At 44.4% G+C, this 16,612-nt stretch overlaps 1 protein-coding gene across 1 annotated transcript; it reads right to left on the reverse strand.

Moving 5' to 3' along the window:
• Window positions 1–6,258: 6,258 nt before the first annotated feature.
• LOC149280166 (1-aminocyclopropane-1-carboxylate synthase-like protein 1) lies at window positions 6,259–15,770 on the reverse strand. The gene is made up of 15 exons (XM_089500741.1): window positions 15,149–15,770; window positions 13,464–13,999; window positions 12,518–12,577; window positions 11,910–11,980; window positions 11,058–11,127; window positions 10,137–10,203; window positions 9,769–9,866; window positions 9,407–9,484; window positions 9,122–9,222; window positions 8,821–8,910; window positions 8,531–8,576; window positions 7,996–8,137; window positions 7,639–7,781; window positions 7,092–7,245; window positions 6,259–6,542 (listed from the first exon to the last, which is right to left on the reverse strand). Exons 1-15 carry the CDS (start codon window positions 15,768–15,770, stop codon window positions 6,259–6,261), a joined length of 2,562 nt encoding a protein of 853 aa, XP_089356867.1.
• Window positions 15,771–16,612: the final 842 nt, after the last annotated feature.

A 16,612-nucleotide genomic window follows, 5' to 3' on the forward strand; every position in this document is an offset into this window, starting at 1 on the left:
TCACATATCTGTCATCTCAACAAAGTTAACTATTTCAAACTGTCTCCGCTGTCTTATAATAAAGTTTTATTAAATTTGAATAGGCAATGTTGGTCCAGGGTGAGTCCGACTGCCTTGGAGTCAAGTCGTTTTGACTCCAAAGCAGTCGGACCATCTCTGTCTTCTTCTGGACCAACTGATCTGGGTTTGTGGAACGGTTGAACCTGATGGGCTATCTGTCTTTTTTTTCAACCTTATTAACTCCGTAACAAAATAACACTGTCAATTTACAACGTCTTACTCCTCTGAACACAATCGGCTTTAAACTCTATCTCCGTATCTTACTGTTACAAATTATTACACGTTTATTATCTCTAGATATGGATACAGTCAATGGGAATATATTCCACTGTAACGCATCTTTACATCAGCCATGGAACAAATAGTTAATAGATGATAGATAATGGAAATATATATATATATACACACACATAGATAATAGGAAGGCATTTAATATATATATATATATATACATACATACATACATACACACATATATAGATAACATATAGGTTCCTCTGTCTGTATAGATAGCCCATAATATGAATGATCTGCCCCATGTTAATGGGTTAGAATACAGAATTTGTGCCACCCTATGGTACGTTGTCACCCACCCCCCGCGCACTGTATACGTTTCCCTGTTGTAAGTATATAGGGGTAAATTTCTGCCCCCTCGCCCTCACCTCGACCCCCAGCGGCAGCAGCTCCCGGCCCAGGGCCGCCCCCTCCCGGTTCACAACCGCAGTCCCAGCCCCATCTCTGCCCAGTCCTCTGGCACTCGCACTGAGCGGAAGTGACGTCAGCGACAAGCGAACGCTGGCTAGGGCGACCTAGGACACCATAGAGAGCGAAGGCTAGGCCGCTCCTGCATTCTCTGAGTTCGACTTCCTGCCGGCTACTTCTCGTCAGGGCTCCTCATTATCATACCTGAGGAATGTGGGACAGGAAATACTTTCGCGGTTTCCATGGTTAAGCCTTGAATGGACTTCTAGACCCCACTTTGTTACCTCAACAGCTAATTAAAGGGGGGGTGCGAATAATAATAATAATACATTTAGTTTAATATTAATTTTATAATTACAACCGCTTCCTCTGCCGCCTGTATGCCAGGGACCCCAATGCCTTAAAGGAACAGACATGACAAACTTAATCATTTTGCATTGCCGTGCCTTCCTGTGTGGCCTTTCCGTGACCTGACAAGTGGAGCGCTACGGCCTTTTGCCTAGCTGTTTCCTGGGCACATGTTGGCGGGTTACGCCCGGGGGTATGACTGGGGCGCGGCCAGAGGGCATAATTTGACCTGCAACAGCTAAAATTTAAGAGAAAGTAAAAAAGGGACATGAAGGAAAGGAGATGAGAGACAAGCGAGAAAGGCGAATAAGGAGGAGAACGAGGAAAGAAAGAGGGGAGAAAGGAGAAGATTGAAAAGAGGAGTTAGAAATTAGAGATATGAAGGAAAAGAGGATGGGAGAAAAGGCAAGAGAGAGAGGGTGAAAAAGAAGATACGATAGAAAAGTAAAGATAGGAAAGTTTGGAGAAAAAGGAAAGGAGAGAATGCAGAGAAGAGGAGATAGCGATGAGAGCAAGAGACAAATAAAAGAACAAAGGTAGAGATTAAAGAATATATGGAAAAGCGAAAGGACGGAACAAGAGAAAGAACAAAGAGCTCTTTAACTGACTGAGGGTGATGACATTTGGACCCCTTGAAGACAGAAAAACTTTTTTCCTGGGACATAAAGAGCTAAATCCAGAAGCTTGACTTACCACTTTATTCCTGGACACAAATTCATATAAAGGGTCTTAGTAAACTTAGTATTTTGGGTGACTTTCCCGGCTCAAACACCACACTGAGCTTATGCTTTATGGCAATGCAAATTAAGTCTGCTCCTCCATATTCTATTATCTCCCACAGGCAGTATGATAAGAAGTCGGGGTGTTTGTCTAGTAGATCGGGGCTCAGATAACAGAGTGTGAACTCATATAAACCGCTAATATACAGCTGCCTAAAACATATTATGGGGCAAAAGCTACAAATTGTTATTAAAAAAAAAAAGGCTTTTTTGAATCTGATTTTTTTAAAATAAAAATAATAGTGGGAGGTCCCTTTAAGATATCCGCATCACAAGGTAATTGCATGAGTTTCTACGTAACAAAACTAATTTCCAGTGCATTACCGGTAACTACTAGAGCTCTGGACATGTTTCAGGATTAATCTGGCACCAGCTTCTCATTAACAACAACAGACGTCAAATTGTCCAGCGGTCGAGCATCTGCTGTGCGTCCCGTCTGTCTCTCACACGTGAACACGATAGGAAATAACCTGAAATGATACGCGTTTCCTGCCCTGACTGCACTCCTGCCTGCTTCTGTGCAACAAACACCAAAAAAGGAGATTTTATGCTTATTTTTTTTCTTTTTTTAGGGGAAGGGAATGCGTTCGGCTGCCGGAACCCGATGCGAGAGAAGAGCTGGAAAACACAACAGATGGAGGGTTTTTGCTTCGCCAAATACTTGTGTTTTGTATCAAATAGTCTGAAATAATACAGAGAAACAAACCCGAAACAGCTAGAGTTCTTCTGAGAAGGATCTGTTTGCTGCTTTCACTTTCAGCCGGTGGATTTCCCCGCAGCAGAAGGGACTTTTTCATCGTTTGGTTTGCTTACAGGACACCCAAACTCATTTTGTTTTTGATCCTTCATCTTTGTTTTTCCTTCTCTTGGTTTAAATGTTTCTACAATAATGTGAGATCTACGAGAGCCTCGAAATTTTGGGACTTGATCGTCTCCAAACCCTAAAACACGGGAGAGTTTCCTACCGAGGCTAAAGGGTGGTCATCATGTCAGCGAGCTGCATGAAACTGTCCGGGGCACAGATTCTGGAGGGCTTAGTCGGCTTTATGGGCACCTTATCTCTGATGGCTTCAGTTCTCACCCCTCATTGGTACGACGGAAGGGGGCTATGGGAGAGCGACCTCTTCTCTAATGGGACCAGAGCCGCCAACCAGACCCCAACTGTGCCTACCAGCCGAGGTAAGTAGGGCAAGGGCTACAAGCATACATGATTTGGCTCGGAGATATGTTAGAGAAACAAGACATATGATAACTTGGAATGTAACATTAATAATAATACACAAGATTCCCCCGTTAAAAGAACGTTAAAAGAACTTTATATAAAAGCACCGTGCCTTCAAATGACTTAAATGTACAATAATAAATTATTGTGATTATAACAGTTAATGATTATTTTTTATTTATATAGATGTCAATTGTGATGTGTTTAGGTTTATCCTTTTTTTGCCACTCATCCAGATCCTATATAACTACATTTCTGTAAATAATACAAACTCTGGGTACACAGGTCACCTTTTAGACTATTCGACATCTGTGTTAAAGCTCGGCGGAAGCAACGCCAAGTAACCAGTACATTCTCTGTGTCATTCTTCACAGTGCGGAAGGCTCAACTGTTCTTTACAGGACTTTCCTTTATCATGGCCGTTGCCAGTTTCTGCCTCTGTACTATTTTTTTATTCTGCTGGAGACCCCCGCGTCATACGCAGGATAACGGGCAGCCCCCGAGGCCTGGCAGCTTCTTGTTGGTCATCCTCCTCCCCACAGGTGAGGCCAAAATACAATGTTTGGGACGTTATTGTGAATTTAGCATGGATGATAATGTCATGTTTTGTGGGTTTTGTATACATTAAAAGGCATAAAGTATATTTATTACACTTAATTTTTAGTTGCAAGTCTCCAAAACCATTTTATGCCCCTTATAGCCAATAAAAATGACATTTCAGAAAATGTTACTGGTTTTTGATCTTTTTTTCCCAGGTGTGTTCTTCTTGCTTGGTTGGTCCATCTTCACGTGGCAGCATTGGCATAACATACGGAGCTACAAGACGTCCTTGGGCTACTCGTACTGGCTGGGGACGGCCGCCTGGAGTATGCTACTCGTCTTCCTCCCGGCAACCTACTTAGTAGATGAATGCCTATCCAAGACGGACAAGAAACCACCTCCTTGCGTTTAATCGGTATCAGATATTTATTTTAAGTAATAACTATCCTAGCCCTGGTTTAAACACGTAATAGCCAGGGAGGCTTTAAACACGGCAAAGAGAGATGACTCCGCTTATCGAATCGGGATGTGGACCTTGACATAACTTAGATTTTTTCTGTCTGCTGACGGAGTTCTTTTGGGGCAAACTGTTTTCTGTCGCAGTATTAAAGAGACAAAACAGAATTCTTAACAGACTTTGTTCTGGAGGTTTAATCACATAAAAAAAAAAAAAAATAAATTAAGAAGATTTATCGGTTTCCATGGCAACAACCTATCCGTGCCTCCTTTTATGTCACGTGACAAGTATTTCCGGGGGGGGGGGTGGAGGGCAAATTTGAGAGGTTTGGGCACATTTTTATAATAAAAATTCCGAATGCAATATAAAACAATGAAACACAAGTAAATGAAGAGGAAAAAAAATTTTTATTTTGTACTGGAATTAGAGCTGGTGCAGTGAGATTATTTAGATATACAAGCAAAAGCGGAAATTCTCCGACACACGAAGCACTACAGATTATGCCTGCTGTAGTCTACAGCAGCTGGACAGGTACAACCATCCATACGTCCCCTTTATTACATCACATAGCTTATATTAAATCATGCACTGATGCCCTTATTGAGTTAGAATACCTGCAACATTTTGCACTTTAATTAATAAAACTATTAAACATAAATAAAAAAAATGTCAAGTGCCGCGTCATGTCGATGTTCGCTCAAGGGGCATTTAAATATTTTCGTGGGGTCGGGGGTGTAAGGTTTCCCTTTTACTACATCGCTGTTTGTATCGTTATATATACTTTTTCCCCCAGCGATCAGTGAAGCGTAGTGGGGGTTAATGCGGGGCTCCGAGAGGCCCGGAGAATTTACTATTTAACGAAAATAACATTACTGTTCTTTTAAGTGCTACTGAAGCGAAACGCTAAAAATGAGCCTTAGCGCTCTGCTGCCACTCAAAGGGTCAAAGTCTAGGCTGGGACCATAATGGAATTCCACTGTGGTTAATACAAATATATTTGAAGGATTCGAGCCAGTAAGGGCCACATTTGATACCCACTGGAATACTTAATTCTGTTATATATTTTGCAAAAAAAAAGCTACGGTCCGAAAAAAAAAAAAAGAAATTAAAGAAGACAAGCTCGAGAAATAACTTTTACCTAAATGACTTTGATTTAACAATATATTAAACCGAACTCCTTCTAAATTTTTAGGTTCAACACAAACCCTCCCGGCAACTGTAGGTTTATGTACAAAAATAGGGATACTTATATCAACGAGAGACAACTGGAACCAGTAACCGGTGAGATCTTTAAATCGCTGTAAGAAAGGAATGTATCTTTAGGATTGCGTCAAGCAATTTATAACAGCTTGTCTTACAACCTACCCCTCGGTGGCCACCCTACATAACACAATGAAACACGGAAGAGATGTTGTCTGCGATTATACCCCACAATGCACTGGGGCAATTCCCATTCTATATATATGTGCTTGGTGACATTTGATGGGACGGAAATGACCCCTCATTTAATCCGCCGCTTACAATTGTTGTCTCGGTCCTCAGAAGTAATTAATAAGTCAGCACCAATGTTCCATCTAATTTTTCTTAGTTGGCGTGCGCAGAAAATTTCTGTTGTGCAAAAAGTTTCAAAGAGCAAAAATTTTGTGCGCACAATATCCGCGCCGCATAAAGTTTCAAAAATTTTTTTTTTCTTTTTTTGGGAAAAACTGTTGTGCGCACAATTTTTGGACATGTGCTCTCTCTAAAAAAGCTATGTGCGCGCGCACAAGCGCACAGCTTAGAGGGAACACTGGTCAGCACCTTATCACCGTTTCGTATCATCGCACGGCGATCTGGACCGTACAACCTGTAAAACATTGACCTTTTTAATTGTGATGCTGAGATGCAGTCGCAAAACCGGAAGGAGTTCCTCTTCTTGGAGGGACGACCTTCGCGATCTTTAAAACGCAGATGCCGCAGATCTCGTTCGCAGTGAGCCGATATCCACCAAGACAACTAGAAGGTACCTGGGTGGGCTGAGAAGGTTGCAGGCTTTAAGTTTGCGTTGTATGTAAGTTGGAGACGGATCCCGTGGATATAATAGCAGCCCCCCCAGTTTATTGTTAATGTGATCCTGGTCTTGGTTCTAGGAGTGCTTTTGAGCTCCTAATTTAGGGTTTCCCCGTTAATTTGCTGAACACTTGGTAAACCTCTGGGTTTTGCAGGGCGAAGGTTTCCGCCGTGTTCCTTTGCAGCCAGTCCGAGGAGCGCATCTGGTTCTGTAACTGGACAATCAGATCCCCGAGGTTGGAGTTGGAAGGCTCTTGATGGCTGGACACATAGATGACTTCGTCGGTGCTGTCCGCTCTTCCCTCTCCATCCGTGTGGCTGCGCTGTTCCTCCACCTGCATCTCCCTCTCCCTCGCCTCCAGCACTTTACGGATGCGCTGCATTCCTAAGGACAAGAAACGAGGGTTATAACTAGCAGGGGGTTAATTGTCGTGGATATTAAGGCAAACTAAAGTGTCCTAATAAATGTATCAAATCTAGCAATTGAAACTGTATTTTGTGGACAAATATTAATATATTGAATATATATATATATATATATATATATATATACATACCGTACTGTGCAAAGGTTTTAGGCAGGTGTGAAAAAGATAAACATGTTAATAGTTTACTGTTATTATTTAACAAAATACAGAAGAAAATTCTAAATTGACCGCCCTTTGTCTTCTAAACAGCATCAGTTCTTCTAGCTACTCTTGCACGCGGTATTTAAAGGGACTGGGCAGGTAGGTTGTCCGAAACATCTCGGATATACATCTTGGTCATTTTATATAATGACCTGATCTTCCTCCAACGTTAAACTTTTAAGATTTGAAAAAAAAAACAACAAGTCTCCACCGGCTCATCAACGATCCATTTTTATGATCCTTTTTGATCATCTGCCCGATGAAGATCTCTCGGCCATGTGTAGCTCCCACCTATAAGTCCTTACCGAGCTGAAGGCGGTGGGTCTTGTCAGAGAAGATGACCCTGAACCAACCAGGTTCGCTGCATTCAAAGGCTTTTCCACAGGACAGAAGCACCTTGTTGTCCAAGAAATGCCTCCAGAGTATCACTTCTTCCTCAAAGGTGGGAGCGTGCAGGTACTGAAAGAGAAGCCGGTACACAGACAGTAATCATTTCAATCAATACATCTCCTTAAAACATGATGTCATTCAATTTTTTTCCCCCCTATTTTTGTTTTTCGTCCCATTCTTATATTAATTTACTAGATGTGTATATATAAAATATCAAATAACAGATGAAATAAGTATCTTGTGATAATACCTTTTTAATATATATATATATATATGTAATAAACTTTAATTTAGTTCTATGGTATCGCCAGAGCGTCCAGTAGATGAGGAACATCTACAATTCTTCTTGGAAGGCTGACCAAGACTGACGAGAGCTGCAGCTCCACAAAGACTGGAGGGGTAATTGTCTACCCCTGAGGACTGGGCAGGAACTTCTACCCTCGGCTCCGTTGAGCCTCTTACCTTACGGAAGTCGATCCAAATGAAGAACCCTGCGCTGCGGTTGAGAAAGGGAACCCCCAACGCCCGGAGTTCCTCTGCTACATAAGCCTGAGCGGCCTTTAGGCGTGCGTGATTTACCCGCAGGTAGACCTGGTTTATCCAATCTGCAGCGGAAAAAAAAGGGGGCATTGACAATAGCCCCAGATTTGGGTTAAATTATGATGTTATAAGAGCAGTTATTCCATTTCCTTGGAAAGACATCAGTGGCGATAGGGTTGATTCGGGGGAACTAGACCCAGGAGCATCAAGTTGGAAAAAATGGAATTCGTTTTTTCCAGTGTTTTGGGGAAACTAACGTTAATGTAAGATTATGCTCACCTCGGTCGCGCAGCAGCTGGGCCATTTTATACTGGATGGGTCCACAGACACCATGGAAGTAAGAGAGGGAACCCACCCCATTGCACACATCCTGATTCTGCGTGTAAAGTGTCCCAAAACGAAGTCCGGAGGCAGCAAAGTCCTGATTTAAAAAAAAAAAGGGAACTTATTCCATCACAAACCTAAATCATGGTTTCTACAACAAAAACCTCGTATGGAACGGGTTCCAGCGCCTCCCTCCCATCAAGCAATGGCCAGAAACCAACAGTGGGGACTGCTGCTTTTAAGCTAAACCCGGTGAATAAACCTGTGTTTTGACTCTTGAGTCTCCACCTAACCATCTCAATGCTTCCACTCCCCACATATATACATCGCAGGAAAGATCTGAGCTGCCCGTGGGGTTCTAGGCTCGTCCATCGCCCCCAAGTTCTAGATAAACGAGGGAATTCCCAACGGTCAGCTCTTGGGACAGAACTCAGCTCAGAGCAGTTCTTTAAAGACGAGACCCCCAACGATGCTAACCAAGCTCACTCACCTTGCCTATCCCCCACATAACATGAGTCCTCTGAGGATCCGGGAGCCTGGTCGTATAAAAAAAAATGGATCGGTATTAAGAAGCACATCAGAGAAAAGACAGTGTGAAATATACTCTGTGCTGTACGACGGCAGATCTGCAGAGATGGAGGGGAACAATGTCAAGGACCACGGAAGCAAAGGTTTAAAGGACAGGCAGCTGTAGGAAAGACTGACATAACGATGATATCTGCGCTGTGGGGTGACAGATATCAGAATCTGCCTCCTGGTTACAGTCACTCGTTATCTCACTTTTCGAAGCTCAGAACGCTGTGGAACGTAGAAGGCTCTTCGAAAACCGACAGCATGTAAACTTCATCCACGATGGCGTGCAGAGTGTGCCTGAAAGAGTCCGAAACGGGCTCATGAATTCCAAAAAAAGGTCAAAAGAATGTTATCCTATCACCTTTATCTACACAGCTGCTGTTCTACGAGCGAGGAACCCGGCGTCCATAACAGAGGCGGATTACCAAAGGGGAAATGTCCCAGGGACCCTGGTTTCAAGGAGCTTCTCGCAGCTTGTTGGGTTCTTATGGTGGAGAACGGTGCTCACCTTTTGGCAAATTCCAGGAATTCCATCATTTCCGAAGGGGAATAAACGTCTCCCAAAGGATTTTGTGGGTTGATAAGGATGAGAGCTTTGACGTTGCTTCCCTGGAAGGGAAAAATAATGTTTGGAAAATATGTAGATAGCAAGATGAGGAACGGTCGACAGACGCACACACACACACACACACACATACTTTCCCTGACCAAAAACACATAAAGGGACCTATGTATTGCAAATTAATAATACAAAACAGACATCATTATTCCACCCGTTAGAACCCGTCTTCACCTCCTCTCTCGCAGCTTGGAGCGTTGCTTCCAGTTTCTGAACCGTAAGCTGGAAAGGACGGCTTCCCGGAGCGGAAACCTGTAAGAAAAGCGGCAAATGTTTATTTCTTCCGTCCTACAGAACACATTTTTGGGAAGGAACCTCACAAGAGAGCATTGATGGGGGCTGCACTGAGCATTTACTGTTCTTCGGAAAAACTACGGGCCATGTTTTTATTAAATCCGTCTTCTATTTACCTGCTTCAGAGCGGAATCTTCCACCCCGGCGCTGGCACTGAATAGGACGCAGTTGTCGCAGTAAACACATTACTGCAGAGGAATTTATCACGTCAACGGAGCGCCGTGCACAAAGCAGCTCCTTACCTTGCTTTCGAGGTGAACGTAGACCAGCTTAATGCTGCTGTAAAGGAATATGCTCTGCGTAATCCCTCCGTAAAATGGAGTGGCGATCAAAATGGAGTCTGAAAAACAAGACAAGGTGAGGGTCTACTAACCTTCCGCACGCGAAGTGAGATATCGGTGGAGGGAACTCATAAGCTGGACTTTTACTTGTGGCAGCAACAATGTTTCGAGTAAATCTATCACGTGGCAAAGTATGTTTCAAACTCACAGCGTTAAGTATAATATGGGGCTTCCATTTATATCAATACAATATCACCGCTTTCCGCATCAGGAAACATTTAATACAGACGAAGAGCTAAAAGTCCACGCGGTGAAAGATCTGGACTTACCTCCCGGATCACAGAGAACCGCCGCTAGCGAGGAGAAGAGTGACCCGCAACCATTTATCACAACCACCTGAAACACACAGAGTCATGTCAAGCCTGGAGCGTCAAACTTAAGTCCTCAACATCCGCAGACTTACTATACTTTCAGGATAACACTATCACAATATACACAACCGTGCACAAGGTTTGGGGGTCACTTAAAAAAACAAGGACATTTCTAACAAACACCACATTTTGTGCATTAAAATAAAATGGATCAGGAATCCAGCACAGACGGGGTTAATGCTGTAAATGACTTTTGTTGCTGGAAACGGCAGATTTTTAAGAGACTCTATTCATAGGCGTACAGAGGCCCTTTATCACTCCCATCACTCCTGTGTCCCAATGGCCCTTTATCACTCCCATCACTCCTGTGTTCCGATGGCCCTTTATCGCTCCCATCACTCCTGTGTCCCAATGGCGCTTTATCACTCCCATCACTCCTGTGTTCCAATGGCTGAGTGACCCCAAACTTTTGAGTTTACGTAGTGTGTAATAATAAATACTATGTTAGGGTATCTCTAGAAATGGCGGTAGGAGGGAGCTCCATATGGGAAATATCTCTGGCTCCACTTACAGAGATTTGGGTCATTTGTCAAGGTTCGCTGACCTTGTAAGAGTGTACGTGGACAATGTTGGTGTTCTATTTATCTGGTTGGAAGTTGGACAGGACATTTGTTGGGGTAAGCGGGTCTTTTCCTTATATTACCCCCCCCCCCAAACTGACCAAAGGGTCCAGGATGCACAGCCATCATTCCGAGTTTAAAAAGCAGAAGACACGTATGTTTATAAGAAGGTCCCGAGCATCCCGCTCAGGCATGATGTCCATTCACTCACACCAATAAAAAATAGACCCTTTTAAATACCAAAACCAAAGTTACTCACATTTTCGGAACTCAGAGGAGCCGGTGCCTTACAGTAATATGTCAAGAAACGGGCGACTTCCTCCCTTAAACTAAGAAACAAGGAGACAGAGAGAAGGAGAAAAAGAAGCGTTAGGATGTGATCGAAAGTAGGGAAAACTGAGACAAGAAATTTGGGAAGGAACAGGGAATGATCCACATGGGGTGATTGAGGGAGAAGGGATCCCCCTGGAGAGCAGCTCCACTGAAAAGAACCCCATCACTCCCAACACTACTTTGTAGAAGGACAGCAGAACTTGGAATAATTGTCTAATATTAACACAGAACGTTAAACTCTCTAGAGCAGGGGTAGTATTTAGGCTCTTGGCTGCTGACGGGTTGAAATAATTCGTTATAGGTCCCGTCATCATGGGCTGAAGGTCTTGTGAGATACAGATCACTATGACAGCAGTCTTTATTTAAATTGGGACCCTGGGCTGTCCTAGTGGGTATCCCAGCCCTTCCACAGCAGTCCACCGTGGCCCTCCATGCAGCCTGCCAACGTCACGCATGCACAATAACGGGGCCTCAAGGGACAGCTCTTGTGGGGCTTTAGTTATGCCTGGATCCAGAGCAGCTGCCCCTGTTGCCCCATGTTAAAGACAGCCCTGAACATGGTAAGTGAAGCATCCATGAGATGCGGGTCCAATGAGGTCCCCAGATGTGAGGGGTCTCTGAGCTCTCGCTTGGTGAGCTGACATTGGGACGAGGGAGTTGTAGGTCACCAATAGCTGGGACACGCTTGCTGCATGCTCGTCATCTAGCAGAATAAACCAAAGTAGGGAACAGATATAGTAACGACGGAGTGGCTGTTCTTATCCTACGCGTCACTCACAAGCTGTGTCCTTTCCAGTCTGGATATTGCAGGAGCGGAGGCTCTATGACGTTCATATCGGTCTGTGTCAGCTGCAGGAACAGAACGGCGGGGAATTATATGAGAACAAGACAAACCAATCCCACCAATAAACACAAGATCCCACCAAATTAACACAAGATGACTACACCAATATTAACCCTCCGTTCACATCACAGCCATTCACCAATATTAACCCTGAGCTCATAAATATGGTTATGGTGTTAGAAGAAAAAAACACATATAGTATAAATGTGTATTATATATCTAAGAGGCCATGTTTAAAAAACGTCCTTATATATAATATGTAAAACTGGATCCTGGGTTAATCAGAAGACGGGGAAGAATTTTTCATTTGCACTCGGCACTTCCTGCTCAGCCTTCACCTTAAAAAGAGCACAGGAAGTGAGGCGTGCAAGGAAGATATCTTCCCCCATCTTGAGTCTGACCATTATATTGCAAATGTAAATATCCTCAAATCATTGAAAAAATGACATTTTTTAGTTATTGTTTTTTTACAAAAAAAAAAAAAAAAGTAATTTGCTCATTAGGAAGGGTCAAGCACAAACCCCCAATTCAATCCCACTTACCCGCTTAGACATCAGGTCAAAACACAGTTTATTTTCACTGGTGCCAAAGTTGATGATACCCTGAGAGAGAAAAAGAAGAGATACTTTTAGTCCCCCCCTCCGCATTATAATGGACGAAATATAAGTTAATATTACAGTAATAATGATGAAAAACCTTGAAAAAAAAAAAAGACAAATATTTTAATAATCCAAAGAACACAACAAACTGTATGTAGAATTATTAAAACAGATTCCCAGAGAAGAAGTGTTTCTGCACCTCTCTTTCTCCATGAATCTCTCTGCATTATTCTGGCCTCTTGGAAGTAATTGTGCAAAAGGGCGGAGCCACAGGGACACCCTCTCCCCCGTTCCTCCAATCAGGGGGATGTCCGGAGGCACCATGCCTTTTAAGCCTGGTTAACGAATCGGATAGCAGGGAGAAGTGGCCGAAGACAGAAAAACAAGTGAAGAAGCGAGGATGACATGAAGGAGACAAGGAAAGAGAGCGCTAATGAAAGTGTGAGGGAATGAGCGTGAATAAGAATGAAAAAACAATGAAATGAAAACAAAAATTTGGCAGTGTCTGCTTCGTTCTCATTTGTTTCACTGGGGTCTCTCCTCGTTTTTGGACATTCGTACGAATTAACAAAATTGGCTAATTTAGTTAAAATAAAAATGTGTACAAATCCGAATGCACAAGCCTTATATATACATATATGTACGTACACACAAACTGCTGAACAAGCAGACTGGCTAAGCTGGTTAGAGATTTACCAGCTGAGTTGCACTTTTAGCTCTATCGTTGGTTTCATAGCTGCTACTGAACTCTAACCTTCTAACTTTTTAACTAAATGCCGGCTCAGCAACATCGGAGTGCTAGTTTAACAAAAGCTAGGAATAGCCCTCTTGCGAAGACCCATCCTAAGCCTTTGGCCAGGTTTCTGTAATGGTGACATTATAAACTCACATTGGGGTTCTTGTCCTCATCGTACTTGTCGTTGTGATAAGCTCGGTACCCCTCCTCCGCAGAGCCACGAAATCCACACAAGATGTTCCCGCGCGTGGAGAGATACGGGCTGCAGAACGGAGTAGAGTTGTACGGATCATCCACATTTGTCTCCTGGACCTCACTAGGTCCTCCTGCTCCTCCAAGAGTTTCTGCTTCTTGAGGGAAACTAGTTGGCATGCAGGGTTGGGGTACAGGGTCGCCTCCACCTGGGCGCAACACGCCTAACATCTGGGCAAAAACGCTGAACATGCGCAGTTCATGCTGGCGGTCTAGCTGTAGCCTCCTTTCCTCCAGGCGCATCCTGCGCTCTTCCGCCTCCTGCTCCTGTTCCATCCTGCGCTCCTCCATCTGCAGGAAGCGTTCCTCTGACGCCCGCTGGGCGCCCAACATCTGGGTGATTAGTTCGTCCAACGACTCGCGTTTTTTCCTCTTCCTCCAAAACTTCGGTCGTCCTCTGGCCCCCGAGGAGCCGGGCATGTTAGATTCACTGAAACCTGAAAACCACAGTTAAAAAGAAAAGTGAGAAACGTTGCAAAAAAATAGAACATTGCCATTGTGGTGTCTGGTGATGTCACCTATTGTCCAGTCCCTTTCAGTCGACGTCTATTGTAGGCATTCCATAGAATGTAGAAGACGATTACTTTACTTACAACATTCTTTTTTTCTGCGGTTTTCATACAGATTATCGCGATATATGAGGTCATCACCACCGCTGACCACCGTTACCTCTTAAGCTGCAGTTGCTACTGAGACAGGAATAGGTAGACAAAACCCCTAAAAATTAAGGAGGCTTTCCCCGTATCCATAACCCCCCGATAACAATATAACCAATGATTACATTCATTCTAAATTGTTTTGGAGGCATCACATGTTATTGATAGAGCGCCCGCTGATTCCGTAGCGCTGAGTATTCTAAGGTGGTCTTGAAGGTTCCACCACGTTAATCTGCAAACATAAATATATATACAAATATCTGTACAGAAACACTTATTCCTACCAATTCCCTTAAACTTCTCCTTACTTACCGAGCGCAGCTGCTTGCTGACCCCTCGCTTGTTACTAGAAGAGTCTCGGTCTTTAATGTCGACGTTTCCACCTCTTAAGGCGGCGACTCCTGAATTTTTTGGAACCTTGGCTTTCATAAATGGACCTCACTGTGGACACCAGAGTCCCACGCGAGGCCCGGCGTCGCACGCTTACCCTATATTCCCAAGGAAAATTCTGTCTCTTAAACTGACCGAGCATTCACGCTCTACAGGTCCTACATAACTGTGTGCATTCACTCCGGTTTAATGTATATCTCGTGAAAACACACGTAATGCTGCCCTGGACTTCATCCAAATTCTGTGGGTTGTTTTTTTTTCCAGTAAACATCTAATTTTAACAGTTTAGTGCCAGGGTTGCCATTGGTCCTCTGACACTATATGGAAAAATTATTGCGTTCTACATAAAGATGCCGTCCCATCTCCTAGACTAATAAAAATAAGAAACTTTATTCCATTCCCATGAATTCTTTAATCCCGTACAATTCTGCCCGATTAGTAATGTGTGACAGGGAACACTTAATTGTCATGTGACGCAAAGGCAGTCCCTGATAGGGTTTCACCTACAAAGCAGTTGGAAGATATGCGGATGGGCCATACCTGAGGGCGATACGCTGACTTCGCCTTGTATCTCAACCCTTGATATAGGAGAGTCTCCCGCTCCCATTGCATGACCCTCATCCTCGGGCTCTCCCCCAGAATCCTGTATGTAGGTCATCGACGGGGGCGGCTCGGGGGACAGACACTGTTCGTCCGACTGCACCTCTTCGCACTTGATCTCCATTAGCTCTGGGTGCTGAGTATGGCCATACTGGGAGAAGTGGGCATGGAAGCCATCGGAGAGCGGCCCATGCAGCAGGGGCTGGGGTAAGAGCCCTCCGGGACCTAGAGACCCATATGAAAGGGTTGGCCGATGGGTTAGGACCCTGTCCATCACTTCGTAAAACTTCCAGGCTCTTCCGCTCCGTAGGGTCTTGCTGTTGTCCTTCAACCTGCGGTACTCCAGCTTCATCTTCTTGATCTTCTCCCGGCACTGGTCACCGGTGCGGTGGATCCCCTTCTCCCTGAGGACATCAGCGATTCGGTTGAAGACGTGCTGGTTCCTCAAGCAGCTCTCCAGCTCCATCTGCACCGACTCGTTCCCCCACAGTTGAAGAAGTTCCACCACCTCCGGGTCTGACCAGTTGCTCCCGCGTTCATATTTCTTCCCTCGGAAATCCATCTCCAAAAAAAAAAAAAAATACAGAGGGACGAGAGGACGGGCGGAACCCCAAATTCCGAAAGAACCCCAGAAAAAAACAACCACTAAACAGCAACAAGATTTAATTCTGGACCACAAAACCAAGACGGGGCGTTGCGGAACCGGAGTCCATTCATCTGGAACCTCTTATTCCGTCCCTGACTTTGCTCAAGTAAATAATATTTTCTCCCAAATCCATGTATGTAGAAAATGTTGTTTTTTTTATATAAAAAAATTATTTAATCCTAATTTATTTAGGACAATATAGGTGTCAGTTCTGGGACCCCCCCCCCCCCCCAATAATTCCAAAGCAGGGCAGTCTGGAATATGTCCCAGTCTAGAACGCCATTTTTAAAGGGTCTCTTCTGGATGATTGACAGCCGGACCAAATGTCTGCCTCTGGTGCTATTATGGATGCCTTAAAGAGTTAATTCGTTAAAGAAACCGTTTGGGGACCAGGGTTTTGTTTTTATCCCGGGTCAGGTGCGGGTTAATGTGTAGTCTTTTAACCCGGAACGCCCGCTTTTCTCCCGGGACACACGTGTCCAGATGCTGCCTGGTCCCGGTTCTGGCCCGTTTGCGCCTGGCACGGCCCGGTACTGCACGGCTCGGCTCTGCTGGCCCCGGTTCGGCTGCAGGGAGGGCCGCTCCGAGATGAGCCTTTCACATCCGGGTCCGTGCACATGCGTGCTGTCCTTATTCCGGGATAACTTTGGTCCGAGTCAGACATTGTGCGGCCGGGCTGAGACAACCCCTCTCCTCCCGGGGGTGTGCCGGCGGCACCTAGTGGCCGCAGAGGGCACTGCAGGGAGACGCAGCAGCGC

The sequence above is a fragment of the Sceloporus occidentalis genome, unplaced genomic scaffold, assembly GCF_023333645.1.
Source record: "Sceloporus occidentalis isolate IW3139 unplaced genomic scaffold, rSceOcc1.0.p SCAF_158, whole genome shotgun sequence".
Taxonomy (NCBI): Eukaryota; Metazoa; Chordata; class Lepidosauria; order Squamata; family Phrynosomatidae; genus Sceloporus; species Sceloporus occidentalis.

Excerpts from the sequence above, each read along its gene's own strand:
- LOC149280166 (XM_089500741.1), bottom strand. The coding sequence starts at position 15,770 with ATGGATTTCCGAGGGAAGAAATATGAACGCGGGAGCAACTGGTCAGAC. Across the intron at positions 11,128-11,909 it reads GACTGGAAAGGACACAGCTT|TTTAAGGGAGGAAGTCGCCC; the intron begins GTGAGTGACGCG and ends CTTGTTTCTTAG. Across the intron at positions 8,577-8,820 it reads AGCGTTCTGAGCTTCGAAAA|GCTCCCGGATCCTCAGAGGA; the intron begins GTGAGATAACGA and ends TTATACGACCAG.